Genomic DNA, 24,064 nt, shown 5'->3' with positions numbered 1-24,064 from the left:
GCCAGACACATAATCCGTAATCATATATTCGATTGGAAGGTAAACTATTTGCAGGTATTGACTCAGATCACAATTTAGTAACGATGGAAGTTTATGAGAACGTTCGGATGAGTGTGGAAGAAAGTGGAATGCTGAACTACTGACGAATCATATGAGATTCGTTTGGGTTGTGCTAGGGACTTTTATACTGCGATAAGAAATACGACAGTAATAATCTCAGTTGCAGAGGAGTGGACATCTCTAGAAAGGCCAAATAAAGATATTGGTGGATCAAACAAAGGTACAAGGAACATAACTCAGCAGAAGTAGATCATTTGGTAAGAGAAGAAGTATTTCCACTGACAAACTGGAATGTATCGAGGCCAAGAGGAAAGGACTCCAGGATAATGTGAAGCAATCTAAAAAGGAGTAAGCGTCAGGAGGACTGACTCATATTGTAGAATACTCACACCAATGCTCTATGTAATGAACAGAAGGGGTGATAACATTAAGGAAAAGGGAAAAAGTAAAGTTCAGCGTTCGGACTCGAGACGGACATATCAGGCCCGACATGGCACCCTTGCATCCTCTGCCAACGGCGTCTTTGGACGCCTTGAGGAGACACACGTGGTCAACAGACCGCTCTCCCAGTCGTCGTCTGGTTTCTTCAATTTGTAACCGCTACCAGTCGGTCGAGTAAGTCCTTAGTTTTCCTCAAAAATCAGAGTGCAACCCGCACAAATCGACCCACCAAGCAAAATCCCAGGAATTGAACCTGGGTCCACCGCAAGGCCGTCGGCCTTGTAGACTTGTCAGCTACAGAAGCAGACGATAACAGCAAGAGTGCAGTCGGAATTCCGCTGCTAAACGCAGAGGAAAGAGTGGATAGGTGTAAAGAGTGCACTGAATCCTTTTGTAAGGGACGGTACAAAATGGATATTCGTCAGTGGAATAGAACGAGTTGTCTAAGAGCAATTATTTTAAATTAGATTTAAAACTTGTTTCGCTGCCTGTCAGATATGCGCGCTGGCTTAGCCTCGCCCGCACAGTAGCTCAGCGTGTTCGGCCACAACAATCAACTTGAAAGGGTATTACGTGACGTCCGCCCAGACCAAATGTAATGAACAATAACGAACAAAATGAAGAAAAGAAAAAAGAAAAAGTGTTAGCGTCCTTGATTTGTACCCAAAACGTCCTCGGTACCGTATTCGAAACCCTACATCGCTTAAATTTTGAATAAAAAGCATCTGAAATGGCGGTCGAAGACTTCTGGCATAAGAACTCCTCCCTCTTTCAGCGAACGACCTTTCCTAAGAGGATGGAGGAATGAACAGAGCTTCAGGGCACTCTCTTGCCTTTAGAGTGCGTAACTGCTCGTAAAGACGGAGTAATCAGCAATGATCAACAGCATGAGGATGCAGAAGATGGCGAAAACCACTGCATTAAAGACACAAGACATGTGGCCTCCAATTGAAATGGCTCGTGATGATCTCTCCACTGGCAAAAAATTCCGGACTAGACCACCATTCATATCTGCAGGAAAAACCTGAATAACCAACGAAAGGATTACGTTCTACGAGCAGTTGCGTGGAATGTCAGAAGTTCTAACAGTATAGTGAAGGTATAAAAACTTGAAGGGGAAATGCTAAGGCAGAATGTAGATATAGTGGGGGTCAGTGAAGTGAAATGGAAATAAGACAAAGATTTCTGATTAGCTAAGTACAGGGTAATACCAACAGCCGCAGAAAATGGTATAACGAGTGTATGACTGATTACGAATATGAAAGTAGGGCGGAGTGTGAGTTATGGTGAACAGTTCAATGATAGGGTGATTCTCATCAGAATCGAAATTAGAGTACATAGAGCTCTCGTCTTCGGCAGGAACAGTACCTCTAAAGCTGCTGTATATCGAATCGAACTGAGCTTTGATGACACTTACGGATTCGGTATTACATGCTGCTTCAACAGTAGGGCAGAATTCGCCAATTCTGTGGTTGGCGAGTGGTCCTAGTCTTCCCCGCCATTCACGGGAATAGTTCTGGAGAACGCGTTGGTCGGAGCAACAGTCGAATACCCTAAGACACAAAGTGTGGTCATGCGTTGCCTTGTTATTAGATTACACCAGAGTGACATAGGCCAACAGACAAGCGTTAGCAGAAACATGACACCTATATCAAACAGACATGACTGTGTTGTGTACCCAATGACACCCTACATCATGACAGGCACTGGTCCTGTGCGACGAAGACGAATGGAATCTGGCAGCTTTTGTTCTTCTCGAAACGTCGAGATACGAATAAGTCCAACGTGATGTAACACGTCTGCAAGGTCAGTACTGCGTCCAGTGCTCTTATGGAGCGGGCCATAGTCGGTAAACCTACTTCTGATGAACCATCAAGAGAACCTTAAAAAACATTCGCTGTGTGTGTGGATGTATCTCTGCCGAGCGAAAAATGTCTGTCCTCACGTAATCCCTGTCACGTGCGACAGTTGAAATCCAGCATGTTCCACCTGATGCCGTCGAGCCCATATTTGCATTTTAGTCATCATACCGCGAAGAGTGCGAGCAGCAGTATCGTGGAATGGTAAATCTTTGTGTCAGCAGAGCCAGAAATTGCCGTTTTCGGATTCCGACAAGTCCTGGTAGATGCTCCGCCTTATTGCATGGCTGTCTACCACACAACCAACATCCAAATGCTATTTCTGAATTAGAATTGCATTGTAAAATCTTTAATTATATACGGTGAACCATAACTCTACAGACAAACATTCGTCGACCAAACCGAGATAGAAATGTGAAATAAACATGGGCTCTACGTTGCATGCCTTAGCAGCTAAGGGCACTAGTTCATCTTAGTTACTGTGAAACACACCTCTTCTATAGAAAATGTGCTCACAGCTCGTAAGGTATGCCTTTTAGAGCCGAAGGTTACAGGACACTTTGTTTGTTTTTTTTTTTTTTTTTTTTTGTTTTGATCCATACTACTACCTCTGAATGTTTGTCGTGTCGTTGGAGCTCTGGTTCATCCTGTATATAGACTACAAAAGTCGTTAATCCTACCTGCCTTCCTACTTGCCTACCTACCTAAGCGTAGTTAACTGTACTGAAAACTTTCCGAGGGCATGATAACCCTTGCGAAGTATAGAGAACATAGCGGGCGTGAGGTGTCCACAGCGTATCGATGTTAATGGTAGCAGCGTAACGTAAGACGACATTCTCGTAATCCTCATTCCGGACGCGTACTGCTATTCCGTACAAACGCACATTCGAACCACTATATATTGTGGTCAATTAGGGCCAGTCGCAGCACAGCCAAAACCGACATAGGCATTTTCGAAGCAATTTGAACAATATGTAGCGACTCACGGCCCAGATTAAAGCAAAGGTAGAGATTCGCAGCCCAATTAAAACCATTGAAGCCCATAGAATGTGACACAGGACGAACAGGAAATATTTACTACTAGCTGCTCAACCAGATTGTGTTCTATTCGCCATAAAGCCGTCCTCCAATGGTACAGCGAAATATGAAGATGGGGTGAGGCGGAGGGGGGGGGGGGAGGCCAAACGATATGATGATACAGGAAAAGTGTATAATCTGTTTTGCAGTCAGAAAGATGGCGTAAATGTGTGGCTTCGTTTAGGAGAGCCTTAGATACCACTACACCATAATCGTCACAATCAACATCACCACTATGTGAAAATTTTAATCTGTGATAATTGTATACATATTTTGCTTGTTGAAGGAACGTTGAACAGTGTAGGATAGTTCCAGAATTCCATCTATCCCATTCTCTTCTCACTCGTACAGCGCCATGCAAATGTGCTTCTTCACCAGGACAATCTTCGTTCACACAGTTAGGGATTAACCAGTGGTGTATAACCACCCCCCCCTCAAGACGATCACTGTCATCCCCTGAAGACTCATGATACTTTATGGCACATGGCGCGAGGATGCGTTGTTTTGTCTGAAATTCATGACAAATCCATTGTAGATTTATGACAATATTTACTTGTAGTGGCGCCAACTATCACCAAAGGAGACACCTCTGTGATAGCACCATACACGATCACACCGCGTAATTGTAACGGGAGGAGGCCATGCGAGATACTGAAACTATTCACAATAAGTGCATGATTCTATCATAACACACTCATATAAAATACATAAGTTAATAGTAATGTTCAGCGTTCTGGTCCCAGACGGGCCGCTCTAGCGCGACCGACCGCCGTGTCATCTCCTGGCATTACTGAGTGCAATATGGAGGGCCATATGGTAAGTACACCGCTCTTCCGGTCGTTGTTGGGTTTCTTCGCTTTGGAACCCATACTAATAGGCCGAGTAGCTCCATAGTTGGCGTAACGACGAAGCGTGCTCCCTTTGAGGAAACATCTCCAGAGTACCGGGCAGCAAACCCGGGTGCCAGGCCGGCAATAAGGATACAACATGTGTACCTACAGCGCGTGTGGCCTTTAGCTGAAGAAAGTCATTATGATTTCTCCATTGCAAAAGATTCCAGATTAGTGCCCCATTGGAATGTATGTATGCTGCTGATTATTGAAAAATTTCTCTTGTATATGTTTCTACATTTCTCGAAGTATAAGTGAAGAAGATTCCCTCTGATTTCCTACGTGACTATATCCATTGCCCCATACATGTTCATGGAGAGGGTACCCATATCAAGCAGATTCTAGACAGGTAATCCTTGACCTCACATGTCTTGCAATTTTTATATATTCACTATATTGCTAGTTGCTCATTCAGACTCACCGCAAATTAGCTCTCTTATTTGGAATACGGTGTTATTGCTTTGCTGTGGGACATTACAATCGAAATAAGCAGAGATAGTGAGGTAACACAACGGTGAACAATAATCACTGCTCTCAGGAGACATCCTGAGGTAATAGAAGGAATTATGTGTTGGGTGGAATGTGAAGGTTGTAGAGGGAAGAAAGGCTTGAAACAGTGAAGAAGCTGAAGTAGATGTACGATGCAACAGTTTTGTACAGACGAAGAAGCTTGCACAGGACGGAGCAGTGTGGGCAGCTGCACGAAATCCATTTCGGACCTGAATGCCACAACAACAAAAATTAATTTGTTATGTCTTATAACTGATTTTTAAATGTAATTTTAAGGTAATGGCTTTGTTCCGCTTTAGATTCCTGTATTATATCTCTTAACAATAAATTATGTCATTCTCGCGATTAGTGATCAATGATCTATCAATGTTCTTGGACACATATTACCACGTATTTCGATCATATGATCTATATGTAACGTTTCTTTATGTTTCCTTGTATTTTGGCATGTGCACTGATGTACCACTTTTAATTTTATCATTTTATGTAATTTAATGTAATTTATGACACGGTGCCACCATATAACCCTTCTGTCACGTAGCGGCAATTTTATCTTTCGACCCTTGCTTTATGGGAACTCACTTAGTACGTCATCTCAAGTCACGTACACAAATGATAACGCTCTCACCCTTGAGCAACCTTTGCTCTTGGGTATGTGGAAATGGATTGTATTTACACTTTTGATTAATGTTGTTTAGTTATTACCATCTAAAAAGTTATTGTAATGTATTTTTGTATATCAATTCATTTGTTACGTTTCTATTTTAGAGTTCTGAAGATGGAGATAATCCCTACACGCGTCAAGCATACTTCGTGATCAATAACGTCAGTCTTCACTTTCTGGTTGACCTCATTCTAAACATTTTGAACTTTAGTACAAAAACGACTACTATTACTTCTACAGTAGGGCGCTCTTAATAAATTGTGAAAGACGTGGTTACAAGTAAATTTTAGATTAGCCGAAGGAAGGAAATGGTTCTTACGTTGCTCTCCAATGACCGGGTCAGTTTTATGTTTTTCATATTCACTTTTTGAGTCCTTATTAACTTACTCCATAGATTTCAGACATATTTTTTCTTTTAAAAAGCCTTTTTCCCAACAGTTCAACAATAATTACTACAGGGCAGTTAAGGAAGACTAGAAAATAAAAAAAAAACTGCTTTTACATTTACCTGATACTTGTTTCCTACTGTAATGACATGTAAATGAAGGTGTAGTCACAGTGATGAAATCGATAATGTGAAAATAGGCTTCACAAGATGTAGTTTATTATAAAGATAAGGCATCTGTCATCATCGAGGCGTTATTTATTTAATGTTTAGGGGTTACTGAAGTATTAAGGCTAATACATAAGTCCAGTTCTTTATTGGTTCCGTAACAGTGAAAACTACTGTGCTGGATGGTTCATATGTAACAGTTTCATCACGTAATTACAACATTCTCTACTTCAAACAAAATAATCAGATACCCACACATTACACCTGTTGTATTTTAATGAATTTTTAATGTAGAACAAATGACGTACCCGAAAAAATTCCGAATAATTTTACAGAAAGTTACTCGATGTCTGAAGTTGTGCACAATTTTCATGCATCCATTTGTGCAGGATGTTTCCCATTCTTTGCGAAAAACCTCTGTGGGTGACGGATTACGTCATCGTGAACGACTTTAGTTAGGGAAAAATTGTTCCCAACGACGCTTGACGTGTTTTAGTATCCCTCAGCCCTGGGGTAAGAGATTTCACCGAATTAGCGTAGTCTATTAACCTGGTGCACAGCATGAAATGTATCCCAGTAAATTGATGGAGTGATTCTGAACAAGAAAACTATAAGAAAGAGTTTGTCTGAGGGGAGAGAGTGATTTTAGAATCAAGAACTTCAGTTTTACTACACCTACCGCTTTTCACGCGGTATGAATCCATGACAGGCGTCACACATTGCATACAAAAGCTGCAGATTGCCTCCTTGCTGCCTCCTTTCAGGGGCGCAAACACTCTTGAACGATGACATTAGGCGTAAGCAAACATTTTGTCTCTAACACTAGTTGTTCCCCATGTGATGATTTATCACATCTACACGTTTGTAATAAATATTTTTTGAAATGATGTACATTTTTAATAACAGCAGATTTAATACTATGAATAATTGGCACTTCCAATCTTGTGGATGTTTAAATGTTAATATGTGCTTGAGCGTGATAGGAATTTTAGAACTAATTATTAATTTCACCTGGTTATTGCTGTTTAATCAGGAATATCATTTTTGAGTCCGTATAGAAGGTTGTTTAATACACAAACTATTCTGTAGTCTCTGGCTGTTATTTGTCACATCAGAACTGTTGTCATCATTGGCGAGTCAGAGCAGCTGCTACTTTAATAATTAATATCACAGTAAAACGTACGTAGTAACAAGCATTAATCTTTGGTAAGAAACGAACATGTACTGAAAACAGTTACATGAAAATGGAACAAAATTTTTAGTTTAATAATTTTGATAAATACTGCATGCCAAATTTTTAGCTACCAATAATTTGTAAGCTCTGTAGGGGCTTTAAGAAATCGTAAACCAAGTTGTAACTTGCTTACGATTTCCTTCTACGTTTACGTGTTGTTCGCTCAGTGTAATGTTATCGTCACGAGTAGACACTCCATTAATTCTGAACAAGCTCTCATCTCACGTAACATACACGCTACCGTCTCACCGCCGTCTTACCCCTTTTGCATCTCGAAGGGAGCAGTTGCATGAACTCGTGTCGGATGTTGGAGTTCAGCCAGCCGTAGACGATAGGGTTGCTGACGGCTGACGTCATGGCGGTGATGTGGCAGGCCGCCAGGGCGAGGTACTGCGCTTCCGTTGTGGCCTCGGGAAACCCCAGGTCCATTACAATTTGGTACAGCCCTGCGAAACAAAACGTATGCGGCTGGCTGCATTACACTAATTGTGACTGGGGACAATATATGGGAGTCCGTACCATACATCCATAAAATCGTACACTACTATAATTGCATCACCAGAAAAAATTGAAAACAATAAAAAATTAACTATGCGTGTGCCGAACAGCGGGAAGGATACGTGATTAAATTCGTGTACGTTTCCATAGTATAGAGGGTGAGAATTCAGTACATCAAGTTGCCACTTCTGATATCAACAGGGGCTCTAGCCAGGGTGGAATCGTATCGCACTGAGTCTGGATAACCGACAGGGCTACGTCGTCCCATACTACTCCGCACTATGCTAATGATAATGGCTAAAGAGTGTCGGTGTGCCAGTCTCTCAGCAACCAACAACCAAGACTACAGTAGAACATGATGTGCATAGAGGTAGTTCAGGACTTAAGAAAAAGAAGCACTCTGTCTTCAGGCCACAAGCGGCCCATTGCGACCATCCGACTGCCGTGTCATCCTCAGCGGAGGAAGCGGATAGGAGGGGCACACCGCTTTTCCGGTCGTTATGATACATTTCTTTGACCGGAGCCACTACTATTCGGTCGAGTAGCTCCTCCATTGGCATCACGAGGCTGAGTGCACCCCGAAAAATGGCAACAGTTCATGGCGGCCTGGATGATCACCCATCCAAGTGCCGGCCCTCCTGACAGCGCTTAACTTCGGTGATCTGACGGCAACAGGTCCATCCACTGCGGCGAGTACGTTGCTAGCTCAGGATAGTATAGGAAAAAGCGGTCTTGCGTTTTGTTGAAGGATAACTTCACGGAGACGTCGATTATAGGGCTTAACCTCGGGGCTCACCATGTCAGACACATAACCTTACGTCAAAAGTACCCGTTATGTGAAGCTGAGGTGGTCGTATCAGATGCGCAATGGTCTGCAACACCATCACGAAAGGTACTGCACCAGTATGAGAATGACGAACGCAATCTTATAGCCTCCAAACTCTGGTACATCCATCGTGATGCCGAACTAAGACACATCTGAAATGTCGGCGTTGTGTCACTCCTGTGCCCTGCGTTCTCGTTAGACGAAACATTGTCAGCAAACCTTCCTCTACTGCCGCGTTATGGAAGTTGCATCGACTGTCTTCTTGTTGACAGTCCGTGGTGCTCCAGTCGTCACTGTAGCATCCATACTTGTGTTTTTGAGTTTTGAGAAACACCAAGACCATGGGATGTGATCTCAATTAAATTTATTCCACCATTTAGGGACATGACACTACACAGATGGTTACCTTTGTTGTCTCGTACATGCACCTTGACTCCGTAAATTCTGTATGGAGTAGCGCCACAACTTGTTGCAGTGAGAGCCACTGGACGTGTGGAATCGAATCAAACAGCACTTGAACATGCTGCTAGAGAATACTCTGCTACGCAGATTTTTTTTGTGTGTCCACAAAGCATCAATTGTGGCTGCAAAGGAACCTTAACCTACAAATTCAGACCGACCATATCCCACACATTTTCAATGGGGAACTTGTTAGACGAACGCACACGTGAGGGAAGCTGTGGTGCACATCGTTCTTCGAAGGAGACCTGCATATTTCTCGCCACATGTGGCCAGACATTGTGCTACTGAAATATGGCATTTGGAACGGCATGCAGGAGGGGTAATGCTTCAGGATCTAGAACTGTCCTCATGTAGCTGTAGCTGTTCAGAGTTTCCTCAAGACTAACGCGGCCAGGGTACGTGTTATAAGCAATGGTGGCCCCATCCATCACACTTGGCATTTGTCCTCTATGCCACTCAACAATATAGTGTGCGCGATTACTTTCACCACGGCGGCGTCTAACGCGTATGCGGCCATCACTGCAGGACAAGATGAAGTGGAACTCATCCGTAAACAATACATTTTGCTACACATCACGTCCTGTCGACTTCACGAGCCCATTTCAGTCTGCGGCGTCGGTGGGTTCCGGTCAGTAGAAGCCGACAGATTGGCATCCTTGCCACCAGTCCAGTCAGCTGAGGACAGCGTCGAACCGTCGGCGGAGACATGTCCACAGCCATTGCAGCGCGTCGCCCAACAACATGGACGAAGCTGTTCTGTCCGTTATTGCCAAGCGGACGTGACGGACATCATCTAGCGCTGTGGTCACTTTGTGTCAATCAATACACTGTCGGCGCTGTGTACGGCCCTCTACTCTCCACTGGTTCCACATAAGGCTCACTGCTGATGCAGCGTGCCCTGTATGAGCCGTAGTGTCATGGAACAATAGACCAGCCTCCCGGAGAGCAAACCTCGGCCCCGTTCGAACGCACTCAATTGCCGATATTGCACCCTGTGACGCTGGCGAGAAACGGCGGCATCTGATTGTACGTTTACATTTCCTACGAGGGCGCCGCACCGCCTGAGCGTTGCGAAACACTGTCCTCTTCTGTCACACAAAAGGAGGTGCTGTTGGGCCTAACTGCATGCCCCCTCTCTGTCACTGAAATTACTTATTATGGTTCCGCTGTTCTACAAATTTTCTTTATCGTGGAGTGTTGTTGCAGACCATCTCTCCTGGGTTTTCACTTTTTACAAATGTGTACTTGTTGGATGTATTCCAGTATCTGTTTTCGACTAAAGTTTATGCCCTCTGCAGCTCTCTCTGTTACCATGGAGGTTATTCCCTCATGTCTTAACACAGGTCCTGTTATCCTGTGCCTTCTTCTTTTCAGTGGCTTCCATGTATTCTTTTCTTAACTGATTCTGTGGAAAAGTCCTTATTCTTTATCTTATCTGTCCACCAAATTTTCAACATACTTCTGTAGCACCTCATCTCAAATGCTTTGATTCTTTTCTGTTCCTGTTTTTCCACGGTTCATGTTTCACTGCCACACAATGTAGTGTTTAAGATGTAAAAACTCAGAAAAATTTTCCTTTGATTCAGGCTTATTTTTGATACTATCACCCTTTTCTTGCCCAGGAAAGCCCTCTTCGTATGTGGTAGACTGCGTTTTAATATTATCCGTTTTTCCCTATTCCTTACTCCTACGTCTCTCAGGACATCGAACATATTGTACCATTTTGCATTATCGACCGTCTTTCTAGATCGACGCGACAGATCCGATGGTTATTTTTTGTTTCTTTTTTTGTCTTGTTTCCATTATCAAACACAACATCAGAGTCACTTCTCTGGTGGCTTTATCTTTCCTAAAGCCAAACTGATCGTCATCTAGCTGATCCCCAATTGTCTCTTCCGTTCTCCTGTCAGTAGTTTGGATGCATGAGCTGTTAAGTTGACTATGCAACAATTCTCTCAGTTCTCGCAATTGTTGGCTCTTACTATCTTAGGAACTGTGTGAATGATATTTTTCCGAAAGTCTGATGGTACGTCGACAGTCTCACATATTTTGCACACGAACTTTAACAGTAGTTCTATTGCCACTTCTCACAGTTATTTTATGAATTCCGATGGAATGTTACCTATCCCTTCTACCTTTCATCTCAAAAAAGTCTTTCAATGCTCTTCTAAATTCGTACTCTAATACCGGATGCATTCTGGCTCTAATACTGGATCCCCTGTGTCTTCCTTATCACAAATAATCTCGTCAGAGAAGCCTTCCACCTCATAGAAGCCACCTATCACCTCTCTCCTCTGCGGTTAACATTGAAATTCCCGTTGCACATTTAATGTTACCACCTTTGCTCTCAGTATCAGCGAAGGTTGTTCAAACTTTTCTCTATGCTATGTTATTTCTTTCCTTCCGCCAGTCATTTCTTTTTCGATTTCTTCACATTCTCCCTGAGGTCATTTATCCTTGGCTTCCCTGTACTTCTTATTTATTTAATTCCTAATGGATTAATAGAGTTACATTCCTGTCTATACCTGAGCATGTTTGTACTTCCTTCTTTCGTTAACACTTTAAGTACATCTTCTGTTATCCATGGCTTCTTCGTAGTCAAGGCCCTTATACCTATGTATTCCTTTCCAACTTCCGTGATTGCCTTCTTTAGAGATGTTCCTTCCTCTTCAACAGAACTGCCTACAGAGCTATTCATTATCACGATATCCAAGGCCTCAAAAATTTGAAGCGTATGTATTCATTCCTTAGTACTTCCATGTCACACTCCGTTGTGCATACATCCTTCCTGACCAGTATGCTAAACTTCAGCCTACTCTTCATCATTAGTAAATTTTTATCTGAGTGTACATCTGCTCGAGGGGCGCCTTGCAATCGCATATTTTATTTCCGTATCTCTGCCTAACCATGATGTAATCCAACTGAAATATCCCCGTATAATTCGGTCTGCTCCGTGTATAGTTCCACCTCTTGTGAGTCTTGAACAGTATATTCGCTATTAAACTCTTAAACTCTGAAATTTACTGCAAAACTGAATTAATCCTTCTTCTTTCTCATTCCTACTGCCAAACACATATTTTCCCGTAACTTTTTTTCCGTTCCTTCCCTTACAACGGAGTTCCAAACAACGACGTTTATTAGATTTTCATCTGTCATTGCATAATGAGATTTTCATCTGTCATTGCATAATGAATTTCCTGCTCAATATCTTTGTACACTTTCTCGATCTCTTCATCATCTGCCTGCGACGTCGGCATGTGTACCTGAACTATCATTGTCATTGGTTTACTGTGGAGTCCGATGGGAACAACCCTGTCACTGAACTGTTCACAGTAACTCATTCTCGACCCTCTCCCCTATATTCCTATTCATAAGGAATAGTAATCCAAATGTGCCATTTTCTGACGCTCTTGATATTAGGTACAAGAAACAATCACATTTCCCGACACAAGGTACGTGACGCCGCTACACGATGCGGCATGCTGTAGTGAACAAAACTGTGTCTTCCTTAGGGCATTGGTCGCTTGGGGACCCAGAGATCCTGCAACGCATTAAGTACGGCCCCACCGAACGCATCGATTCCCTATTCGCTACAGAGGCATTGGTTCTCGACCAACACCTTCAGCAATATCGGTAAACGATAATCCGCACTCAGGACAGACGCTCCTTCTGATTACATGAGGCACAACACTATCTTGGCGTTAGTCCGACTACTTTACGCTCTTGTGCTAAAGTCCTAACCATTTTCATATACATTCATATAGTACACATCGTATCAAATTGACGTTTGCCGAATGTCGCTTCGTTGAAGATGCAATTTTAGTGGCTAGCAATGTAACTCTCGTTGGAAGCAATGTATGGGGCTAGTCGCAACGCGAGGATCTCATCTTATGGAGAGAAGTACTTTAAGTAATTGTTAAGGGGGGTGTAATGTATTTGGATAAAAAAAATTAAAAATATTATTTTCTAAGCCTACAGAGTTTAATCTATGTTGTGCTTCAATTTTATCTGTGCTTAAATTTTATCGTCGTAGCAGCATTAGAAATTTCTTTATAATGTTAAAATGTTTAACTCCGTACTGACAGCCACTCCCTTCTTTTCCAAATTTGGGAATGTGCTTGCTTCATCGGAATTGTTGTGAGACTTAAGGAATGAGGTAGCTTAGAAATTTTAAAACGGGACATGGATAGGTTGAGGTAAGATATAGTGGGAATTAGTGAAGTTCAGTCGTAGAGGTAACAAGGCATCTGGTCAAGTGAATACAGGGTTATAAACACAAAATCAAATTGCGGTAATGCAGGAATAGGTTTGATAATGAATAAAATAATAATAGTGCGGGTAAGCTACTACCAATAGCACAGTGAACGCATTATTGTGCGCCAACATAGACACGAAGCCCACGCCTACCACAGTAGTACTAGTTCATATGCCAACTAGTTCCGCAAATGGGGAAGAGATTGATGAAATGTATCATGAGATAAGAGAAATTATTCAGATAGTGAAGGGAGGCGAAAATTTAATAGTCATGGGTACTGGCATTCGATAGTAGGAAAAGGAAGAGAAGGATACGTAGCAGGTGAATATAGAATGGGAGTAAGGAATGAAAGAGGAAGCCGCGTGGTAGAATTTTTTACAGAGCATAACTTAATCATAGCTAACACGTGAGTCAAGAATCATGAGAGAGGGTTGTATACATGGCGAGGCGTGGAGATACTGGAAGGTTTCATATTGAAGAAACTGCAAAATGGTGGGAATTTAAGGAGATGGGACCTGATGAACTGACAGAACCAGAGGTTGTAAAGAGTTTCAGGGAGAGCATACGGAACGATTCACAAGAATTGGGGAAAGAAATACAGTAGAAAAAGAATGGGTAGCTATGAGAGATAAAATGGTGAAAGCAGCAGAGGATCAAGTAGGTAAAAAGACGAGGGCTAGTAGAAATCCTTGGGTAGCGGGAGATATATTGAATTTAATTGATGGAAAGAGAAAGCATAAAAATTCAGTAAATTCACCAGGTAAAAAGGAATACAAACGTCTCAAAAATGAGATAGACAGGAAGTTCAAAATGGCAAAGCAGGGATGGCTAGAGGAAAAATATAAGGATGTAGAGGCATTTATCACTAGGGGGAGGATAGATACCGCCCACAGAAAATTAAAGAGACATTTGGAGGAAAGGCAACCACATGTATGAATATCAAGAGCTCAGATGGAAACCCAGTTCTAAGCAAAGAAGAGAAAGCAGAAAGGTGGAAGGAGTATATAGAGGGTCTATACCAGGGCGATGTAATTGAACACAATATTACGGAGAAGGAAGAGGATGTAGATGAAGACGGAATGGGAGATATGATACTGCGTGAAGAGTTTGACAGAGCACTGAAAGACTTAAGTCGAAACAAGGTCCCTGGAGTATACAATATTCCATTAGAACTGGTGATAGCTTTTGGAGAGCCAGCCCTGACAAAACTCTACCATTTGGTGAGGAAGATGTATGAGACAGGCGAAATACCCTCAGACTTCAAGAAGAGGGTAATAATTCCAATCCCAAATTAAGCACGTATTGACAGGTGTGGAAAGTACCGAACTATCAGTTTAATAAGTCACGGGTGCAAAATACTAATACGAATTCTTTACAGACGAATGGAAAAACTAGTAAAAGCCGACCTCGGGGAAGATCAGTTTGGATTCAGTAGAAATGTTGGAACATGTGAGGCAATACTGACTGACTCTACTACTTATCTTAGAAGATAGATTAAGAAAAGGCAAACCTACGTTTCTAGCATATGTAGACTTAGAGAAAGCTTTTGACAATGTTGACTGGAATGGTCTCTTTCAAATTCTGAAGGTGACAGGGTAAAATACAGGTAGCGAAAGGCTATTTACAATTTGTACAGAAACCAGATGGCGTTATAAGAGTCAAGGGGCATGAAAGAGAATCTGTGGTTGGGAAGGGTGTGAGACAGGGCTGTAGACTATCCCCGATGTTATTCAATCTGTATATTGAGCAAGCAGTAAAGGAAACGAAACAAGAATTTGTAGTAGGAATTAAAATCCATGGAGAAGAAATAAAAACTTTGAGGTTCGCCGATGACATTATAATTCTGTCACAGACATCAAAAGACTTGGAGGAGCAGATGAACGGAATGGACAGTTCTTGAAAGAAAGATATAAGATGAACATCAACAAAAGCAAAACGAGGATAATGGAATGTAGTCGAATTAAGTCGGGTGATGTTGAGGGAATTAAATTAGGAAATGAGACACTTAAAGTATTAAAGGACTTTTGCTATTTGGGGAGCAAAATAACTGATGATGGTCGAAGTAGAGAGGATATCAAATGTAGACTGGGAATGGCAAGGAAAGCGATTCTGAAGAAAAATTTGTTAACGTCGAGTACACATTTAAGTGTCCGGAAGTCGTTTCCGAAAGTATTCGTATGGAGTGTAGCCATGTATGGAAGCGAAACGTGGACGATAAATAGTTTGGACAAGGTGAGAATTGAAGCTTTCGATATGTGGTGCTACATAAGAATGCTGAAGATTAGATGTGTAGATCACATAATTAATGAGGAGGTATTGAACAGAATTGGGGAGAAGAGAAATTTGTGGCACAACATGAATAGAAGAAGGGATCGGTTGGTAGGGCATGTTCTGAGGCATCAACCGATCACCAATTTAGTACTGGAGGGCAGCGTGGAGGGTAAAAATAGTAGGGGGAGACCAAGAGAGTAATACATTACGAAGATTCAGAAGGATGTAAGTTGCAGTAGGTACAGAGACATGAAAAACTTTGCACAGGATAGAGTAGCATGGAGAGCTACATCAAACCAGGCTCTGGACTGAAGACCACACCAACAACAAGGAAGGAGGTAAAAATTCTAACGTCCTTGGTGTAATGGCTCTTTGCTTTCTATATCTCTGGCTGACACTGTATCTTTGCCAGACTAATTTCGTGCATATGCTTAATTTTTCTATTTTACAATACTGACACATATTGGTTCGTAGCAGGTTGAATTAGCAAACCTTTACGTGGAAGTGAAGATATATGCATAACGGGTTATTTTATGGGATAGCTCTCAGGATAAACACAAAGAAATTAGAGGCAGTTAGGCTTGCTGTGTGGGCAATTTTTTTCCACAATATGCCCACCGATCAAAAACCAATGCACAATGCGTGACTGAAACACGATTGTTGTAAGGACAACTGAAAAAATGAGATGTATTCACATAAACAATGATTACCAGACACTATTATAAATGCATTTAAGCCCTTATCGAGGTTCCTTGCCATCCCTGATTTACTGAGGAAGTGTCTTCATGGGAAGTCACAGAATGCAAATGAAAGCCTCAATAATTTAATTTTGAATAGATGCTCAAATAGGGCATACTGTAGACTTGAAATACTGGAAGTAGATGTCTATGATGTAGTTTTATGTTTTAATGACGGAAATAATGGCAGAATGTCTCGAATAAAACTGGTATAGCTCAAGGAGCGTACACAACATAAGCATTTTACATAATTGATGAGAGCAAGGTTAAGGAAGGTGATAACTTAGTCTTTCCCGCCAAAAAAAAAATCATTATGGAGTTCTTAAAAATTGAGCTAGCCTTATTACACTGAAGAGCCAAAGAAACTGGTACACCTGTCTATTATCCCCGAGACCACGTAGAAGTGCCGCAACACGACGTGGTATGGACTCGACTAAAGTCTGAGGTAGTGCTGGATCCTGCAGGGCTGTCTGTTAATCCGTAAGAATACAAGGGGGTGGAGATCTCTCCTGAACAGCATATTGCAAGGCATCCGAGATATTCTCAATAATGTTCACACCTGGAAACTGTGGTGGGCGGCGAAAGTGTTCATGGAGCCACTATGTAGCAAATCTGGACGTGTGGGGTGTTGCAGTGTCCTGCTGGAATTGTTCAAGTGCGTCGAATGCACAACGGACATAAATGGATGCAGGTGATCAGACAGGTCCTTATATATGTGTCACCTGTCAGACGTATCAGGGATTCCACTTCACTTAAACTGCACGAGCCCCAAACAACTACTGAGCCACCACCAGCTTGAACTGTCCCCTGCTGACATGCAAGGTCCATGGATTCTTAGAGGAGTTCTTAGATCTTTTGATGTCACTCTTACAACTCGAAAGCTGACACCATGAGTACTAACCCATGTAGAAGATACGGCAAGTGCACTGATAGAAAAGAGGTGAAAAGCCGTGATGGAATGCAGTCATGTATTCATATGAATAAGACAGCAGACCTTCTATGCCCAAAATATTTTCCTACCGCACTACTCCTATACTAAACATTTTATATCGTCTAGAAAAGGCAGAACAGCAATGAAAAGATCGTAGGTTTACAGTCGATGATAACAGAAGAAAGCTCGTGGAACTGTATGCAGACTGTAGCGGACCTCTCCAACATAAGCACGAATGGTGCCAAGGAACAAAGGTGCTATCAGAGGCCGGCCGGAGTGGCCGTGTGGTTCTAGGCGCTACAGTCTGGAGCCAGGTGACCGCTACGGTCGCAGGTTCGAATCCTGCCTCGGGCATGGATGTGTGTGACGTCCTTAAGTTAGTTAGGTTTAATAAGTTTTAAGTTCTAGGCGACTGATGACCTCAGAAGTTGAGTCGCATAGTGCTCAGAGCCATTTTGCTAACAGAGCTTCAAAAGTATGCAAATATTGCATTGCAGCGCCACTTTACTAGAGACACAGTAATAACCCTACAAAAGCCTACAACCAAAAATGATGTACGTATACTTCGGCATCATTGTCGATGAGCGATGAAATTTCATCGTTCATATGTAGATACTGGAAAGAGTTATAAGAAGCTGATAAAGAAAGTCATACGCCTGACTCGTTGCAACTATATCACTGAGCTATTTAAGCTGGCATTATTTTTTACAACTTCACTGTGTGGGTTTACAGCCTGTAACAAATAATGGTACCTCATTATGAACGTATCTAACGTGACGTTATATTTATAATGTCACTTGAGTTTACGGTCTGCTAGTGCCAACAGAAGTACATAAATAATTAAGCGCTGTTGACACCTTTGTCATCGCAAGGACTCTCGTCCCCATGTCCGAGGTCGTCAGTACACGATTGTGCAGCGGTAATCGGTTCTGAGATGGTTGTTTCGAATTCTGGTGGCGAATATATTTTCATTTTCAATACTGAGCTGGCAGGAGGAGGTAGGCTGGTAGCGTACCGTTCCTCGTCACCAGAGTCTTCACAGCGATTCGTGGAGGAAACGTTTATGGTGATCCGTCGTGAGCTTTGGCTGCCACAGGCCTCCTTGGTCTAATGGAGAGGAGTATTTTATGTGTACTAGTACTTATCCTTTCTCTTCTCTCGTGAGAAGATTAGTTGAATATCTGATACGACATTTTTGAATAGCCAACTTAACGGAAGAAGGATCAAAAGAGGGGAAAATGATGTTTGCAAAGACGAGAATTATAGACAATGTAGGTTGTAGTAGAGCTGAAAGGATCTTTCCAGGCAGAGAAAGATGTTAAAAACCCTGTGATATATTTAGAAACTTAAATAAAATTAGTACGAACTCTCAATCAAATCAAGAGATGTGCGACGTCGTATCACTGTACTACATGTTCATTTCTGTTCAGACACGCTTAAGGCTTGGTTGCTGCCTCAAAAAGATTTTGAGTCCTGCAAACTTCTTGCCGTCCACCCTTTCGCAAACCCTGGAACAACAAGCATTTCGCAGCTGATTGCTAAACGGTTCTACTACCGGCAACGTGCATTTCGCGCAAGGACTGCGAAGAGAAGGCAAGAAAAATTTCTTCTCATTCTGAGGCATGTAGACAGTTTTTTTTTCTCAGTCTATTTACAAGCTCAATAGGAAAGGAATGGCTGGAAATAGTACATGGTACCATCCGCGTACACCATACGGTAACTTGTGGAGTTGGAATGTACATGTAGAAAAAAAAAGACGTATACGTAAATGCAGATCCGAAGTGCTTCCAGTCTACTTGATACCCTCTAGCTAACAGGCGCTTCACCTTTAATGCAGTCGCAGACTGATGAATTAAGACAATAGGGTGAAATGACAAAAGTAGTGCGAAATCATAAACTCTCTGAGACAAACATTGTTATGATGCTGAAGAAGCGGACATACCCATAACTCTCTCGTTGACTTAAAATGGTTCAAATGGCTCTGAGCACTATGCGACTTAACTTCTGAGGTCATCAGTCGCCTAAAACGTAGAACTAATTAAACCTAACTAACCTAAGGACATCACACACATCCATGCCCGAGGCAGGATTCAAACCTGCGACCGTAGCGGTCGCTCGGTTCCAGACTGTAGCGCCCAGAACCGCACGGCCACTCCGGCCGGCTCGCTTACTTCCAGCAGCCTTGATTTATGAAACATAAAACTGTCAAGAGAGTTGAGGTACTCCTCGATGTGGCACATTCTCTCATCAAATACGAAAAAAAAGAAGTGCTTGACGATTACCCTCCAGAGTACAGCATCTGAGAATTACATCTGCTTGTGGGTTGGTTAGGGGTTGATTTGAGGGAGGAGACCAAACTGCGGCGACATCGGTCTCATCGGATTGGGGAAGGATGCGGAAGGAAGTCGGTCGTTCCCTTTCAAAGGAACCATCCCGGAATTTGCCTGAAACGATTTAGAAAAATCACGGGAAAACTAAATCAGGATGGCCGGAGGCGGGATTGAACCGTGGTCCTCCCGAAAGTGAATCCAGTGTGCTAACCACTGCGCCACCTCGCTCGGTCATCTGCTTATGCCTGGTGTCAGGATATCTATGAATTTTGAAAACTGTTCCCACTTTGATGTATCAGTACTGTCTGCTTTTAATTTGGAACGGTAGAGTTGGTGAAGTTGTGGTCTATTATAGTGACATGTCTTCATGCCAGGAATGCGTACTCATTCACCAAGTAGTTGATTTATTATTATATTATACCTGGTCGGGATCATCATCATCATATAATCAGTCATTTGACAATTTGACATATAATGTTGGAAAAAGGCTTCTTCTAAACATTTCAAAGCTATTATGTTTCTCTTATTCTGTGTTAGTTCATAAATGTGCTCTTTCACTCTTTATTTTGCCTGATTTCTTCTTTTAGCCTCCCGTAAAGCTGTTGCCTTTCCGTATGCGAGAGACTATTCACACGAAAACTGACCAGATGGTTTGCCTTATTGCTTCAACTGTACAGAAATCAGTCTAATTGACCGCCTGCTTAATAGCTTTCTTGTCCGTCTTTGGAACGAAATGCAACATTGAAGACTGCGTATTGGGGATCCGACAGTTTTTGGTAGGTTTTTGGAGTTACGTGGCAATAGAAGTCTACAAACATGTCACGTAATTCGCGTAAATCACGGGCCGCTGATTTGTGCACCCGGTGATGGCTCCCGGTAGCAACCCAGATGGTTTCATAGGATTCACATCAGGCGGATCTGGTAGCCGACACATCAACGTCAGTTGCCTGTAACGCTCCTGAAACCACTGTAGCACAGCTCCGGCTCCGAGTCACGGACAGTTGTACTGTTGAATGATGATATCGCCTTCGGGAAAGACATTATTCATGAAGGGATGCAGGTGGTTCGCAGCTGTCAGCCTTCCTTCAATTACTACCGCAGGTCCAGTGCAAGCACAGGACAATGTCTCCCACTGCATAATACTGCTCTTACCGGTATGCGTCTGTGGCCCGCTGCATGTTTCGAGCCGCCGTCTACCTCGATGAAGGTGTTTGTCGAGAAGCCCATCGGCCTAGTGGAGCAAGGCACGAAGAGATAACACGCTTCCATTGGTCGGAGGTCGGATCCCGATGGTCCGGTGCCCACTGTAGGCGTAAATGACTATGTCGTTGTGCCAAAATGTGAGCACGTAGTGGTGGTCCGCTGCGGAGCTCCGTGTTTAAGAATGAACGATGAACGACGCAACACTTATGCTTTCACCAGTTTCGTGCTCTTTTGGCAGGGACGCCATTGATCACCATCTATCCTACATCACACAGCAGACAAGCCTCCATTCCCCACGTTCTGTTAAGAGTCGTGGACGACCAACTATTTTGCAACTAGTGGTAGTTTCACTGTCCTTCTACTTATTCCCGTAGATGCACACAACATAGTACGTGAAGATTCTACCAGTTTCGCCGCTTCTGAGATACTCGTTCATAGGCTCTGCGTTATAATAAGCTGTCCTTCGTCGATGTTTCTTATCTCAATGGGGTTCCCCAATTGCAGCTCATACCTTCGCTAGGGTGATCGCCCATCCGTATCACCTACCCTTACACACTTTTGTTACTGCTTCACGTGCGCCCAGCACCACTGAGCGGCATTCAACGTCACGGTGGGCAGTGGTCGTAATGTTTTGACTTACCTGTGTATGCTCTAAATAATAGACTAATATCGCAACAACTTCCCAAATCTCGGCCAAGTAATATGAACGTGAAACGGGCTGATTCAGTTCATTAATTTTGTTGTGACACTTTCTAACGTTCATGGACTGCTCCCAGCTGTAAGACGGAAGTTCTATAATGATGTAGTAGGATATTCTCTCTCGCTCTCTCTCTCACTCTCTCTCTCTCTCTATTATTTCTTGGAGTAATACCAAAATCGTGACATTTTCACAGAACTTGGGCAGCTGCCGTGTGTGATATGTTCACAGATAGAAAGTTCACATATCAGTGTGTTAGTTTTATTCAACGAGTGTAACATTTATAAAGATAATGGCACGGTTTATTAGTGTATCATATAGTGTAACAGCTGACAAGTGTGTGGGTAATGGCATGACACATTGCCCAATGTGACTTATTTTTTGGAAATATGTCGGTCCAACCTTACAGACCTCTTTGCTATTGAGGATATATGGGTTTCCTGCTAGTTGTCATACTCGTGATACGTTAAACCAGGCCGAAGTACGATGAAAGTGAAATTAGGCTTCAAGGTGTAATGTTTTGCCTTTATCATATCACCTTTCTACATTCAGTGATTGCTGACGACACCTGCACATCGGGACTTCATTGAATGCCATCGTTCATCTAAAGTAATAGATAGTAAAATGAAATTATGCGATGTTTCTGTACAACGATATACCATTGGTATTATCATGATATAAGGTTTTATGGTTTAAAGGAAGATTAAAAATATAACTGCATAACTTGGTACTCATTTTGCCGTTGAAATAGTCCTTCCAATATTCGACAATATCTCCACCTTGCATCTCACATATTCCAACACTGATAACTGTATTCCAGTGTTGGTATACTAACTACTTAACACAACAGAATTTGCGTTGACGTCTTGTCTTGTGCGATGTTGGATTCGGCGTTGATTTCACGATTCGGGAAGTAAAGCTGATGTTTCACGATTTGCGGTGCACTTCCAATTTTCAGAGCCAAATACCAATTATAAAGAGGAGTATCACGACAAAGGGACAATTCTACGAAACTAAAAACAGCTGGTCATGCGCAATGGGAAGGCTTTCCACATTCGGCCATCCAGATCTAGGTATTGAGTGACTTCCTCAAACTGCTTAATGAAAATAGGCCAGGACGGTTCTACTGAAAAGACTCGGCCGATTTCCTTCCCCTTCCGTTCCGAATCCGAGATTTTGCTCCGTCTCTAATGTAGTCGACATCAAGCAGTAGCCTTCCTTCCTTCCCTCCCAATATTGGATAGGCCGTGCCCGGCACCGTCGTCCTGCACGAATGGGTACAAAACACAAGCAGTAAGTGCTGGAAGGGCCCCTCCAACTGTTTATAAACAGCATTTACTTTGAGCTGACACTGACACAGCCAATACGTAACAAGCTACAGTTCCTATGAACTGTGAGTGATTGGCAGACCATGTATGTCAATAATGAATACAGCTCTGTAATCAGTGTATGAGACAGAGCTGAACCCTAAGACAGTAGTTGAAGGTTGAGGCCGTGTAGCATTACTCTTATACAAGGCAAAATCATTGCTAACTGAAACCACTTACTTCTTCTCTGATGGCGTAGCGTTACCGCCAAGACTTTGTTAAACAGTATTTATGTAGTATTTTGTATTGGCTTAAGTGGTTAATCAAATTTCAGAGCTTTGACTTTATTGGGAAGGTGAAAGCATTCGATGTAGTATATCCTTACCAACGAACAAAGCACCTCACAATGTCAGCTTAACAGTTAAGATGCTTACAAAAACTTTCAACATTAAGTCAGATAATTTTGGTTGATCATTTATACTGCATACTTACCCTATAAAGCATTGAAAACTCATAAATTAAATATTCCGTATTCCCCCCTAACGAAGACGTTCTTCACAGTTTGTCATATATTCTTAAGCACGAATGTGGTACTTTAATAACGGTCTCGAAGTAACTTACATTATGTACTCTTCACGATCATTCCTCTGAATCCAAAAGTGGTCTACCCTACGCCTCTTAGACTTGCTTTATTTTCGCCCAGCATATGTTAATTTTTGTAAGAATATAAGTTACATCCTCGACTCCTTTTTCTTCCTTGATACATTTGTCTTTGTCTCTGTTCTGCGTTTTATCCATGTGGTTCGCAGCAGGACTCGTCTTTCAATTCATCTACGATTAATTTTAGCTGATGTGACGTACGTGACAGAGTAAGTTCCAGACAACGGCCGTTTATTTCCGTTATACACTGCCGAGAAAAAAAAATAGTACACACTTTTAGAGGTTTCCTAGGCAATCAAGTTCTGTTGTTGCAACAGTGCATATCGAGTATGTTAAATGCTTACATTTACATATCAATAGCTGAAGCTGTTCTGAGGTACCAGGTAACAATCCATTCTAAAACACATATCTCAGTACGTGGTGTACCATCCGCAGCCGCCAACTCTGGCACCTAGACGATCGGACAGATGCCAAATACTGTCTTGGGACGTGTTCTTCGACACATCCTCCACTTGTTCACGTAGTTCTATAAGAGTTGTTTACTGATGAATCTCACGACTCACATCTCGTCCCATCTTTTCCAACACTAACTGGACACT

General features: G+C 42.4%; 1 protein-coding gene across 1 annotated transcript in view; it reads right to left on the bottom strand.

Moving 5' to 3' along the window:
- LOC124788822 (neuropeptide Y receptor type 2-like) overlaps nucleotides 1-24,064 on the bottom strand; it is a 132,627-nt gene that overhangs the window by 2,868 nt on the left and 105,695 nt on the right. Inside the window, exon 4 of the mRNA XM_047256103.1 lies at nucleotides 7,549-7,734. Coding sequence (XP_047112059.1) covers nucleotides 7,549-7,734 — 186 coding nt within the window. The remainder of the gene's footprint in view (nucleotides 1-7,548; nucleotides 7,735-24,064) is intronic.

Source organism: Schistocerca piceifrons, chromosome 3 (genome assembly GCF_021461385.2).
Source record: "Schistocerca piceifrons isolate TAMUIC-IGC-003096 chromosome 3, iqSchPice1.1, whole genome shotgun sequence".
NCBI lineage: Eukaryota > Metazoa > Arthropoda > Insecta > Orthoptera > Acrididae > Schistocerca > Schistocerca piceifrons.
The sequence above is the reverse complement of the archived record's forward strand: the minus strand, read 5'-3'. Positions and strand labels throughout refer to the sequence as shown.